This window comes from Charadrius vociferus, unplaced genomic scaffold (genome assembly GCF_000708025.1).
Source record: "Charadrius vociferus isolate BGI_N301 unplaced genomic scaffold, ASM70802v2 scaffold581, whole genome shotgun sequence".
Taxonomy (NCBI): Eukaryota; Metazoa; Chordata; class Aves; order Charadriiformes; family Charadriidae; genus Charadrius; species Charadrius vociferus.
The window spans coordinates 582,026-595,204 of record NW_009647024.1 but is presented as its reverse complement, the minus strand read 5'-3'; the positions used below and the strand labels follow the sequence as shown (position 1 = coordinate 595,204).

Here is a 13,179-nt window from a genome sequence, read left to right as displayed (position 1 = left end):
AGTTTTCTTCTTCCCACATCAGCATCTTAAGAAAACACTTTACTGATTAAAGTCTTCAGAAAAATTCATGTAAACAAACACTAAAACCAGAATGTCACAAGTGGTCTTAGTACTGATAAGCTACATGAAAAAGTAGCAGAAGAATGAGTTTGAAAGCATCATCTCATCATGAAAGGCTTTTCTTATTTTTAGTTGTAAAGTAATAGTAGTAACGTGAATGAGAAAATAAAAAAAAAATTTCAAGCCTATTTCAGAGATTTTCTTCCCTTAATTTAGAACTGTATTGAATATTAAATAAAGGAATGCAAGCTTTATCAGAAACTGAAGACCCATAGATCACAGATTACTCTCAATGGCATTCTCACACATTTAAATAGTAAAAAAATACTACGGCAACTCTGTGAGAAGAGTAATAATGAAATAAAAAAGCTTCACCAAAACAGAGACAGCTTGTTAGCACTTTAAGGAGGTAAAGGTGATGGTGAGAACTTCACGAAATATTAAAAAATTTTAATTATTCTATGTACAGAGCGTAATTTCCAACAGGTTAACTTTTCAAACCTTCTTCAGCAGTGTGGGTACACTAGCTAGAGATGCACAATTTAGCTTTCCAATCCTGCATAGGATTTATGAAGTTATAGAATCATAGAATAGTTTGGGTTGGAAGGGACCTGTAAAGGTCAACTAGTCCAATAACCCCTGCAGTGAGCAGGGACATCTTCAACTAGATCAGGTATGTCTCACTGGGAAAGAAAACAATCCTGTCTTTTCATCAGAAAAATGAAGGAGAAAAAAAAGATTAATAAAAAATGCTATTTTACCAGCATTTTCAAATTAGAACCATACCTAACAGCTAAAGGGACGACTAGGCTGCCCTAAGACCCTGGTTTTCATGTTGTGTTATGCAGACTTCTCTGGCCTTTGGACTAACTAATTCCAAGGAATATGTGAAAATTAACCAATACAAACAAGTCTAGCTGTCAGTGTCCACTGCAGAGAGTTTGCATTTCCATAAGGAAAAATGTTAAGGACGCACAAATAAAACAAATGGACATGAGTGCTTTTATCCGTCCTTTCCACCATCTGACAGAAGAATTCTGTTTTTCAGACTGATGCAAATGCACATTTATACAATAAACAACTATTCATCCCATCTATCCCAACTACTTCCCCCCCAACAGCCTATAGAAAATCCTGATGCCTTTGATGCCAACTTTAAGTTTGTCCTTGTCATTTAAAGATCGTAACTGACCACTGTACTTCCCAGCCTACACAACCTTTTCCAAAGTTCTGAGTCAACAAACAACACTCTCATATATTTAAGACATTATTAAAATAAACAAAAATCAAAAAAACCTTCCCAAGTTAGAAGTGTTTCTAGCTAGGTGCCTAGCTAAAAAACTAGAACAAGAAATAAGAAAGGCCAATAAAAAGTGAGAAGGGAGCAAGAAAGTCTCACTCCACATATAGCGTCAGTGGATAAACGTTAAGTCCAACACATGGCTAGTAGCAAGTGACCGATTTTAAACACAAAAGCCTAAATTCCCAGCTTCTTTTCTCTCTGTAATTTTTAGAACAAACAGTTAACCAAGTCAACTTACCATACAGGTACGGGAGTTTTCTCCTATGAATGAATCTCTTAGCACCTGAGTAAGTTTACTTGCTCTGAATGGTGTATGAGGTTTATTTCGGCCTAAGGCTCTAATGCACTCCTGAAAGAACAAATAGGTTTATGCATTTTTCTTTAACATGGGTTGAATAAATACAATACAAATGCAATTCAAAATCAGAAAATGCATGCCTTAGTTATGTTGTTTCCTCTGAAATATCATTAAAATTTACCATTAAAGCTTGGATTCAAGACTCATTAGGCTTTTACCTCTCATTAAGTTCAGTAGACAGGTAAGAACTTAAAAAGGACTTAGGAGTCTAAAAAATTTTCTGAATCTCATCCAAAATGTTTACATCTATTGTATCCAACAACAAAACAAAAAATCAATGTTGATGTTAAATGTCCAGACTAACAATTATTTCTGATTATCAGCTGCAAAAGCCTGACTGATCTGCAGCCTCTGCCAGCAGAAGCAGAGTAGACAGAGACACGGGTTAACTCTACCAGTTAAAACCAGTAGCTCTGATTCTGTCTCTACCACTGTCTTTCTTTACAGCTCAGAAGAAAACAAACTTTCTGAAAGCTTCCACAGGTCACAAACACAGTAAGCACAGCTCTCTATTGATGTACTCAACATTGGAAGACACTTGAAAACCTAAGTCATTCCCTGTTTTAAAACATTCTTCATGTGAAGAAACAGGGATAAGGTCTCCTCTTTCACTTGCAGGGGTATGGGGCTAAACTAATATTTGCAATTGGTTGGAGAGTTCCAGTGAGGAATACTCTACAGATGTAAATATTATGAAATTACTATAGAAATTACAGCAGCAACTAAGTACAACAGTGCAAACCAAGATCACACTAATCTAAACATCACTTCTGCCCACTCAGAGCTCTAACATCAGCTAATAAATTACATCTTATGCAAAGAATGTTTAAATTTAAATTTCTGTGTTGTTGGTCATCGTCATATTTTGACCATTAATTCCAGTTTCTGCCTTTGCCTTAATACTTCGTGTACAGGCATCTTTTCGGATGCATGGCTTCCGTGGTACAGTTTTAACACGTCTACACACAGAACTTCTTCAAACAACCATACTTCAAAAGCTTTTCAAATTACAGCTTTGCTTTTAGCAGCACTAACAGATGGAATGGCTTTTGTGTTACATGAATAGTTCTACAGTAGTTTAGCTAATCCATCAGCTGCAGCCATATCCTTGTGGCGTTTTGAAATTTCCTAGAAACAGCTTCTTCCAAAAGCCAGGCTAGAAGCTGCAGGATGATAATCCAAGAAAGTATTGCAACTATGAAACAGCATAAAACAGAACTAAAAATAGGCTCAGAATAAAGGTGTCACGATACAGAACAGAACGAACACAAGGGCAAGTTGGTTTTAACTAAAGTGATTATTTTAAAAACTCACCAGCTGAATTTTATAGAATGGACACAGCTCAGATAAACAGACAGACTGAAGCTTGTTGACTGTGAATTTCACATGCAAATACTAATAAGGACTCAGTACTCATAGGTGAGCAAGGCAGTGCATTCCTTGATTTTTTTGAATTTGTACATTACTACTATACTTACAGGAGAAAAGCAGATTAGACAGAAAGAGCGGCAACAGATTTTCAACAGGTGACATTAAAAACTAAAACCAGTAACAAATGTGTATGTTGAATTACTGATATGGCAATCAACAGGTTTCATTAAGACACTTTAATTTCCTGTAATGATTTTTAGTTTGCTTACTCCTGAAAAATTAGAGTTGGATTATCTCCTTATTAGTACAAGCATTATAGAAGGACACTGTCAGTTTCTAAACTAATGTAGTTTTTAACTACTTTTGCTTTTCATCACAGCTCAGAAAACCAGATAACAAAATGACAACACTATTTCCATGTAGAGACATTACAGAGATAACTTCCTGTACCAAAAATCTGAACAGGTTAAGACAAGACTGATATCCAGATGCAAACAGCAAATCTCGGATTAGCACCAAAAAACACTCCTCAGAACATACTAGTTAAATTTGAACTTCACAGTAACTTCAAGGGTCTTGAATTCAAATGGAAAAAGCTCTGTAATGTTTTTGGGCACAGTTAAAAAATGGAAAACTAACATATGATTGAGAAACTTGTATCTTCTTTTACCACTATTTAGACCTCTCTAAGACCTCCACTTATTTATATTTCCCCTTCCTCATATAGTTTTGATCACAACCACTTGTATGCCAGCAGCAGAGCCTTTCACTATAATTAAAAAGGCAAGCTGTATGAAAATAACTAAGTATGTTGTATGGGTATTGCACTGAAGCCACCAGCCAGTACAAAATCAACAAGTTAACTGAAAAAAAAAACCAAATTAAAAAAAAAAAACAACAAACCACACTAAACCAGCTTTATTCAGTTACACTTGGAAACAAGTGATAACGTCAACACAACGTTGCTTGCATTATTTACTTTGATGCTAAATCAAAAAAGGCCACAGTTTTGGAACTGCTGCGTCCAATTTCTCAACATGCCATACAATTTTGTAATGACACATTATAGGTTAAAATTGTGTGGTGTCGTGTGAGATCTGCTTAGAGTCAGACACAAGTCTTCTCCCCTGTTTATACTGGGGATAAAAAAGTAAACACAGTGATTTGGGGGTTCATATGCTTTATATAAACCCACAGTGCTGGTGCTGAGATTAGTAAGCCTAAGCAAAACTAACCAACAACAGAGACAAGTTCTGAGACATTCCAAACTACGGTTTCCCCAGTTGACACCAAAAAATTACCTTCCCTATTTAGGCTGAACCTCTTTTGAGCATTATAAAACAAACAAAAAGAAAAGGCATATGAATATTTAAATAATACTTCTAAGCTCTCTTGATGTGTCCCGGTTTAATGTATGAAAATCTGTAAAGTGACTCTTATCAGACAATCTGCCCCAAAGAAGAGTAGTCAAAAATGGATTCCAACTTATTTTAATCTATTTGTTAGCTCTTTCTGGACACGTTGCTGTTGTGCTGCTTTTGTGAATTAATTACAGCAGTAAATAAATATGTTGCAACTGTATTTTTTTATGAAAAAGAAATATTGAGATCAGTAAGAATATTTCCAATTAGTATTTCAGACCTTGAGTACCAAAGTAAGTCATCTGTCCTCACACTTTAGATATATATCAGAAAAGTCTTCAAATTCAACCACTGGGGACTTTTTGTTGAGGTTTTGGGGGTTTTTTTAAACTACATGCAAGTTGATAGCACAATGTTTCCGCAATGTTTCTACTTGGTAATTACCAAGTGTTCCTTCAGGCATTTAGAGGAAAAATCAATACATTATTTTACCTGTCACATCAGCAGACAATGTAGACAAGCAAAGCCTGCAAAAACACTCGTTTTAATAGTCATTGCTATTACATGTACAAGGCTCCCACCTACTCAAAGGCAATGAAAACATTTCAGTTACCTTGAGCGCTAAAAGGCTCTTGTTAATTTCCGCACCTTCCAGTCGTGTCTGCCTGTCTGCACTGGAAGTATCCGCTCCTCTTTCATTGCCAGCCAAATCAATCAGAGAAAATTTACCATGCAATTTCCCTTTCCTTCTGAGAATAATCTGAAACACTGCATGGCTTCGAGATGAGTGTGCATTTGCAGATGTCTGGCCAGATGTCCTTTATACAAAAGGAGAGAAGGGAAGGACATATGAACAGGCGAAGGACCACACATGTTAAACACACTAACCTCAGAACACTAGTTTTTTCATGCAGAGTCCTGTGTTTTCTTACATATATTGACAGCACGTCTAATGTTCTTGTGGACACTAGAGATACAACCCTAATAATTGGATGTACATAGTATAAGTATACCTCTTTTTCCATCTCTTCAACCATTTTACCCCCCTTTTAAAGGCAAGAATAATCAGATCTTCAAAGATTTCAGATTATCAAAGAGCTTACATGTAAAATGCTGATGGCATTTTTATCTGATCAGGCAGCAGTCTACGCACAAGGCTAATTTTAAAAACAATGAAGCTGGATTCTTAAAAAAAATAAAAATTTTATGCTTAACCTCTGTCACCATGTATCAAGGCCTTCTAGAGCGGAAGAATCTGGCAATATTCCAGATTATAAATGATGTGAATTTAAGTCAGTAAGTTGCTTACATAATGCATGCAGTTCATATCCTGTAGAAAAATCAGTTATTTCTCTCTAGGAGACAGAGAAACTCTAAGTATTTTTATTTAAAAGGTAGGCAGGTTCCTTCCTTACAGCCAACATCGTCAAAGAACCCACTGTGTATTAAAAAGCCATCACTGTGAAGAGACCCCCAAAAAATCTTGTTCCGATTCTTTAATGCACAATGAAAAACTGGTGTAAGCTATGGGAGATACCTGCAGCTGTTGCCTATTTCAATAAGCTTAAGAACATCTTCAACACATTTGACTTCCCGTTCCTGTAATCCCACCACCTGGACTTGCTGTTTACCATCTTCTAACACTCTTAGTTTTGTCTTCCTGTTCAACAAGTCAAAAACCTTAGGGAGGGGAGGGGGAAACAGAACAGTTAAAGAGGACCTTTAAAAGACACTTTTGTTTCAAATCCCATATCAAAACATGCAAAGCATTCCATGGAAAAAACATGATTGGAAGGGAATTGTAAAGTATTATTTGAAATAAGGCTTTTAGTACAAAGAGGAAAAAAATCTTTTATCTGAAAAGCTCAAAATCTTGTTTGTGAAAGAGAAATTCCCCCTTCCTCAGAGGTACAGGTACTTACCTTACCACTGTAGATCTCAAAAAATGTTGCATATACTTGAAGTTCTAACTTCTTATAGTTTGGTTTCTTTAGCATTAAAAAGACATCTCGAGCTGTGAATGCATTCCCAGAATAAAAAGAATCTCGTTATGTATTTTCATTCAGTGAAGACTCATTAATGCTTAACAGTCTATTTTATGGCACCTCTCATATTTTGCAAGTATAACAAATAAGGTCAGTCAACCAACATTGCAGTTTAAACTGCCGCATTACATCGGAAGATGCAGAAGACCCCAAAATTATAAACTTAATTAATGATCCGCTATATTTATTACTTTTTTTTAAGTAATCTATATATACATTTACTTTACTGTGTACAGTTTACTACTACACATCTAGGAACTACTTTTGATGTTACCAAAGCGCCACTGTAATGCAAAATATGCAGACCCTTATGTTTTGTACAACAGGGAGTAGATAATTTATTGATCTCAACTAATCTGCAAACAGCCAACAGACCAATAAAGTCTCACCTGCAAGTGCATATATTCCTTTAGAACAATCTTGGTTCTTTCCTGAAAAATCACCACCCATAGTCTAGATTGGGAAAAAAAAAAATCAAAAATACACTATAAAAATCATAGAGCTCTAACTTACGTATTTGTTACTTACTAGAACTTATCTAAGTGTATCACATATAAAAAGAAGTGTATTGCTGACATGTAGAAGGAATACTTAAATACTTACATGGGTTTTTCCACTGCCTGTTTGCCCATATGCAAAACAAGTAGCCATTCCCCTTTCAAATATGGTCTCCACTAATGGTCGAGCTGTAAACCTTAAATGCAAAAAACAACAGTACTTTAGAAACTTAATTACTTTAAAATGGTAGTACCATGGGGATGCTATAAATTTTACAGCCAGAAGCAATAAAACTGGTCCTGTATTTTGAGAGGCCAATGGACATCTCTACATCAATTCCTGAACAAAAGAGACTACCAGCTCTAAGGCATTAAAATATCCAAAACAATCAAATAAAAGCTACATGGTCTCTCCCATTTATTTTACAAAAACATTATTCTCCTTTGAACCCTAAGAAAAAAAAATAATCATGTTTTAATGACACAACACAGCACAGCGTACTACGTGGCATTTGGAGGTCCCTAAAGAAGACAGAATTAGGAGACATCAAAGTAGGACAGTGGAGCGGATAAATACTTAGGTTTTGGCAGTACTAAAATTCTGCTATAGTTTTGGGTTTGGATTTTTTTTCTCCCCAAATCAGCTTCCAAGATTAAATTTCGAAGACAAGTGGCCAAAACAACACTGCACATCTTAGTATTTTGAGAACATACATACACTGAGAAAAGGCTCAAGAAAATGGATACCCAAGCTCTTCAGAATGAAAAACTCTAGTTATCCCTGAAGTATTATTTGATGTGTCAAAAAATATTATTCAAAGTATCATTTTCCTATGTTAGAGAATTTTTACTTTTAAAAAACATAGTTATTGTTCCTACTTCAGCTGCTTATCACCATTATTACCTAAAAAACTCCAAAAGCAAATGGTAAACTAATGGATGGTTACCAAAGGAGGTAAGAGTCTCTCTGCAAAAGTCTCGTTTTCTAAACTTTTTCCAGGTATTTAGACATAAAGTACCACTAAGTGACAGAAACAGGAACAATTGTTTACAGAAACACAGAGGCGTACAATCTTCTTTCATTCCACTTTGGAACAAACACACATCACTCAGAAAAATAATATGGGCAAGATCAAGCCATTCACCAAAAATGAATCCAAAAATCTAAGTTTAACTGAATCCTGAATTTTCATCAAAAATGTACCAGATGACTGTTGATCAGCTTTAGTCTTTCCTTTTTACTTCTTCTAAACATATACTCCCTTCGTCCTCAAGAGGGTATTCCCAGATTTTGATGTTTGTTCTTTTTGTATATGAAATACAAAATTTCACAAAGCCTATCCACTTAAGAAGCACAGTCCATTATCTCTGTTTAATTGAGTTCCAAATGATTCATTTTGTTAATTTATGGAAAAGGGACTTAATTATATCTATTTTAAAGTAAGGCAAAATACAAACGTATCTAGCCAAGTTTTCATAAAGCATTATACAACTCCAAATGGTACCATGTCAAAACATTCCAACTTTACTTTTACTAGAACCTTTATCTGTAATCTTGATCTTTCAGAAATGTGAACTCTGGTTCTCCTTTAAAACTCAAAAGGCATACCCATTCAAACTAGCACGTGTTTTTTAATATTAATGAAAACTTGCAACTCAGTGTTGCTGCTCATGGATTCAAAAATATTTAAAATACAGCTTAAGCAAAATAATAATAATAATAATAATAATAATAATAATAATAATAATAATAATAATAATAAAAGAGCAGTACTTTTCTCCCTCAAACTGAAGAACGTTTTTCAATATAGAAATACAGTGAGTAATTTTAGCATACTGGAGAAAACTGGAGTAACTTGCCACACTAATTTTTTTCCCCACTGGACCCCGAAGTTCTGGTAAGAGCAGATGATGATACCGATCTTGCTCTTATTTCTGTTATTACAGGAGGCCTTGATGCAGATTGTCCTTCAAATAATATCATTATTGTGCCATATAATGGAGAAGGAAAAAGCCCATACTGCTACAGAGGCTACAGATTTACCGTTTCAGTAAGAATACAATGATCTTTCAATATTTTCCCATATTGCCATTAATGTATTATGTAACTAACAAAAATTGTCTGGAGAAAACTGTTGTACAACAACACTGTATGCCAAGAAACACCCCTCACATTTAAACACTATGCTCCCAAAGATAAATAACAGGAAAGAGGGAGAGCAGAGGAACTGATTGTTAAGCAGGAGGGGAACTATGGCAAGAGGCATACATGACCAGGTGGATCGCTCTCCCACAGCTCTTCAGTACCAAGAAAGGGAAGATGCTACCAGTAGACAACCATTAGACACATAGATCTCCAGGGGCACAGCTTTGCCGTTTAGAAGTCCTTTGTTAGCGTAAACTAACAGACTATGTGGATTTTCCTTTCGTCACCCTTCTCTTCCTAGTTAAATCCAGCATAAACCAGGATTTTTCATTTTCAAGGCCTTTTAATAATTTTTTTTACGGTGAATTTTCTGTTATCCACCAACAGGATGTTAGTGTCCAACATCAATCAGGATACAATGCTGTCACTTCCTAGTTGTTGCATTAAAAAACAAGAATTAAGATATTTCTCTTCCACTACTCCTTAAGGCTATGGGAATCATTTTCCAAGCATGAGGAAAATTATCTTGATCAAATTCCTTTCAAATATCAATACTACCTGCAAAAAGCTTCTAAGTATTAGGCTGCATACCATGATTATATGACCTGTCATGGTGTCGAACCTTGCCTACTACTGTATCTCTTTCATTTAGTGACTTGTACAAGGTAAATGGCTACCTCTAAACACATTTTTAAAAACGCAGTGTGCATTATTCTGTGCCAGCTGAGGAAGTGAAACAGAAGAGTAAAGGAGAAAATGGGATATCCAAATACCTTGGGGATGAAAGTGGATGTGTCTCTGTTGCTGTTGTGTTGGTTTTTAAATCAGAAAGATTCAGCAAGATAATTTAGCTCCACGCACCTCCGCGTTACATGAACCAGACCGCTTCCCGCAGCCAAGCTCACCCAGGCTTCTCAGCAATACAGCAATATAACCTCTTTTGCTTTTCTTTCCCCACCCTCTCCTGATTTGTTTCCATCTCTTAATTATCTTATATTGAAACTGCAAGCTCTTCGGGGCTGGGGCTGTCCTTTTCTTCCGAGTTTCCTGAAGACCAAAAGCCATGACTTAGGTTCCTCAGGTGCTGCACACACACTAATTAGTAAGACGATAACCCTGAGGCAAATGGTGACCTCACGAAGTTGTGCAAATATGCAGTAGCTGAGGAGGCAGGCAACACACGCTTCAGCCTGGAAACCAGCAGGGCTTGGACAAGGACTGAGGTCAATGGAGGTGGAGATGACATTTCAGGTGAAGAATTCAGGATAAAGATTTGAAACAAAAGTAAACAGGCAAAAGAATGGAGGTAGCATGTCTGGTAACACAGAGAACAGGATTGAAGTCCATGACCAAGGTAATCCCACAGTTATTGACACGGGAGATAGATACACGAGAAAAAAGATTCACAAGAAAGAAAGCATATACACATACCTGTAAACCATTTCATTAGGAGCCGTGTCATCAAAGGCATAATCAAAACGAAAAGTTTGGTTTTCTAGGTACCTTGTTAAATCCACCTTTTGTTTTGGTTCATGTACCATCACAACGTCTTTACTAGGAATTGTTATTACATCAAGGTCTTTCATTAAAGTTTCTATAAAATAAGTGAAATAGATAATTAACTAGCAACACATCATTATTTTTCACATTTTTCCATTGTTTACACTCCTATAACATCTCAGACAAAACAGCTCCTCCAACTAACTGCAATAGATTTTGGCTTCCAATGCCTAGATAGTAATCTGCTAAGCAAGAGATTTCCTTTTGGAAGTCTAGTCATCCTATCCTACCAATTGCTAGAAATTAAAGAGATGTTGTACAAAGCTGATTAGAAAAACTAAGATCATTAATTATAGCACTACCATTGTAGTCTGTTATGGACTCCATGGGTTTGAGTTCTTTTTCCTCAGAGCTTCTACACTGTTTTACAGATTATTGCCATATCCTTTGAGTTTTTATAAATAACGTCTCTATGGCAGAAACTGGACACTGAGCTTGGACTGTCAAACTTAAAAACACAAAGAAATTAATATCCTTACAGTAATCTGCTTTATTTTAAAAATTTATCTTTTTATTTTCCCTAAATCCTTAATGCTACAGTCCTGTTCACAGCTTTCAAAAACAAAAATCTTGCTTTCATTCTACACTGACATTTTCTTTTGTGTATTCCTCCTGGAAGCCAAAGTATACTTCTATAATATAAAATTTCTCTAAAGTAAAATCCTCTCTAAAAATTACCTTGTAAGCAGAAAAAGCTGAGAATGCTGATGATCCTTCCTCTCACTGGGAAGGAACAAAAGCCATCTAGATGAGATTTCAACAGTGAGATCCCAGGTTGTAATTACTACACAGTACTACAATTTACTGCTAATTGTTGGATGAGATATGAGTCAGCAAAGCAGAGAACCCAGTGATCCATAATAAGCACAAAAATAAAGATCCTTTGTGTGTACAGTCAGGATCACTAATGTGACCTACTTACATTTCTGTGTAAAATTTCTTGAGGCGTGCAGTTCAAGAATTTGATGTGGCTTTACACAATCAGATAGAAACCTTTTCATCAGTTAACATACTGATCAAACAGTACAATGGTTACCATTGCATGACATTACATACCAACAGAAATATGCATTCAAGTCACTATATAATCAATTTTTCAACTGCACTGCAATAAAATAAAGTGCAATTATTCTGCAGTAATCACAGAGAAGAAATAAGGCATAAGGATGAAGAGAGATGTACAACAGTCAATTCTTTCAGCAAAAACTTTTTGGTTGAAGCAGTCAAAAGCTGATTTTTCTTAAACAATTGTTTGGCTTAAGACATTTTCCTGCTCCTAGCCTTTTTTATGAGAACCCGTACTCCTTGCTGATGGTAATTTGGAGTAGTCTCTCTGAGACCCATCATGCATTACGCACTTATAAATATACGTCACTGAAATAAAATCTTACACAGTCAATCTGAACACCTACTTCCTGCAAAGCCAAACCACAAGACGACTGGTGCTGACAACACCTAAAGATTTTGGTGATAATTCTGCATTTGTGAGACTGACAAAATAAACTAATTTTATTTTTCTCTTCAGGCGGTTACACACTAGTATATGAGATTCTTTTATACTCTTCCATTTTAAAATGTGGCATGAGAATTACTGTTTCTTATGAAGTTTGTGTTTTCAGAAGATTCTGTTGTGTAGGTACTAGATTATCTCTATGCTTCATCCTCTGCATAGATTATTTCATTAGTACCTTTTTACTATAGCTTATTCTGAAAAATGCAAAATAACTTTAATGGCAACTTCATTTTACTTAGACACTCACTTTCTACAAACACTGTGGAACTATTTTTTCATTAGCTACAAACTGCAAATACCTAATGTGTATACAATATTCACAAAATCAAATCCTATGTCTGAATCCCAACTCATGACAACTTGCTCTTAATTTGCTGTAATTTCACTTTGTCCACCTTCAGCACAGGTAGAAGGTGACGTTTCCTCTAAATGTGTTGGATTTTAAGTCACACTTTATGAAAGATAACCTCCAATGCTGAAACAGAAATTCAACTGCAACCAGACTTGTACATTGAATGACCTTTTTAAATAGGCTGTGCAAAATAGTTTCAATTAGCCAATTTTTGAGATTATACATTCCTTTCAGATGACTAAGAGAAAAAAATACAGGCAATAATAAGAAAGTAAAGGTAAAAATGAAGAAAAAAATAAAGTAGGGGAAACAGCAACGTGGAGGAAAAAATAAGACCAAAAACCTAACTATATACTGGTATTAACATATGTTTTCCCTTTGCTATACAATTCTCCCATCTTCCTCTGGATATACTCCAGATGATCCTCAATGTGTAGTCCTGACAGTACGAAAATAATAAATGCATCCCATGTCAGACCGATGCTCTCCGAGTCCTTTAGATAAACAAAATAAAATAGAAAGAGAAGGAAAGAAACATCTTTCAAAGTGAAAGCTTACTTAAGCGCTGGATTCAGACAGGCTGCAATCCAGAAGCATTTGCATTCTTAATTTC

General features: G+C 35.5%; 1 protein-coding gene across 3 annotated transcripts in view; it reads right to left on the bottom strand.

Moving 5' to 3' along the window:
• The window catches only part of KIF2A (kinesin heavy chain member 2A), a 35,714-nt gene that overhangs the window by 14,169 nt on the left and 8,366 nt on the right, over positions 1 to 13,179 (bottom strand). For all 3 annotated transcript variants that reach the window (XM_009895498.1, XM_009895500.1, XM_009895501.1), the window contains exons 8-14: positions 10,573 to 10,735; positions 7,102 to 7,192; positions 6,888 to 6,951; positions 6,376 to 6,467; positions 5,991 to 6,133; positions 5,067 to 5,271; positions 1,602 to 1,712 (exon numbers count right to left, since the gene is read on the bottom strand). In XM_009895498.1, the coding sequence (XP_009893800.1) occupies positions 1,602 to 1,712; positions 5,067 to 5,271; positions 5,991 to 6,133; positions 6,376 to 6,467; positions 6,888 to 6,951; positions 7,102 to 7,192; positions 10,573 to 10,735 (869 nt within the window). The remainder of the gene's footprint in view (positions 1 to 1,601; positions 1,713 to 5,066; positions 5,272 to 5,990; positions 6,134 to 6,375; positions 6,468 to 6,887; positions 6,952 to 7,101; positions 7,193 to 10,572; positions 10,736 to 13,179) is intronic.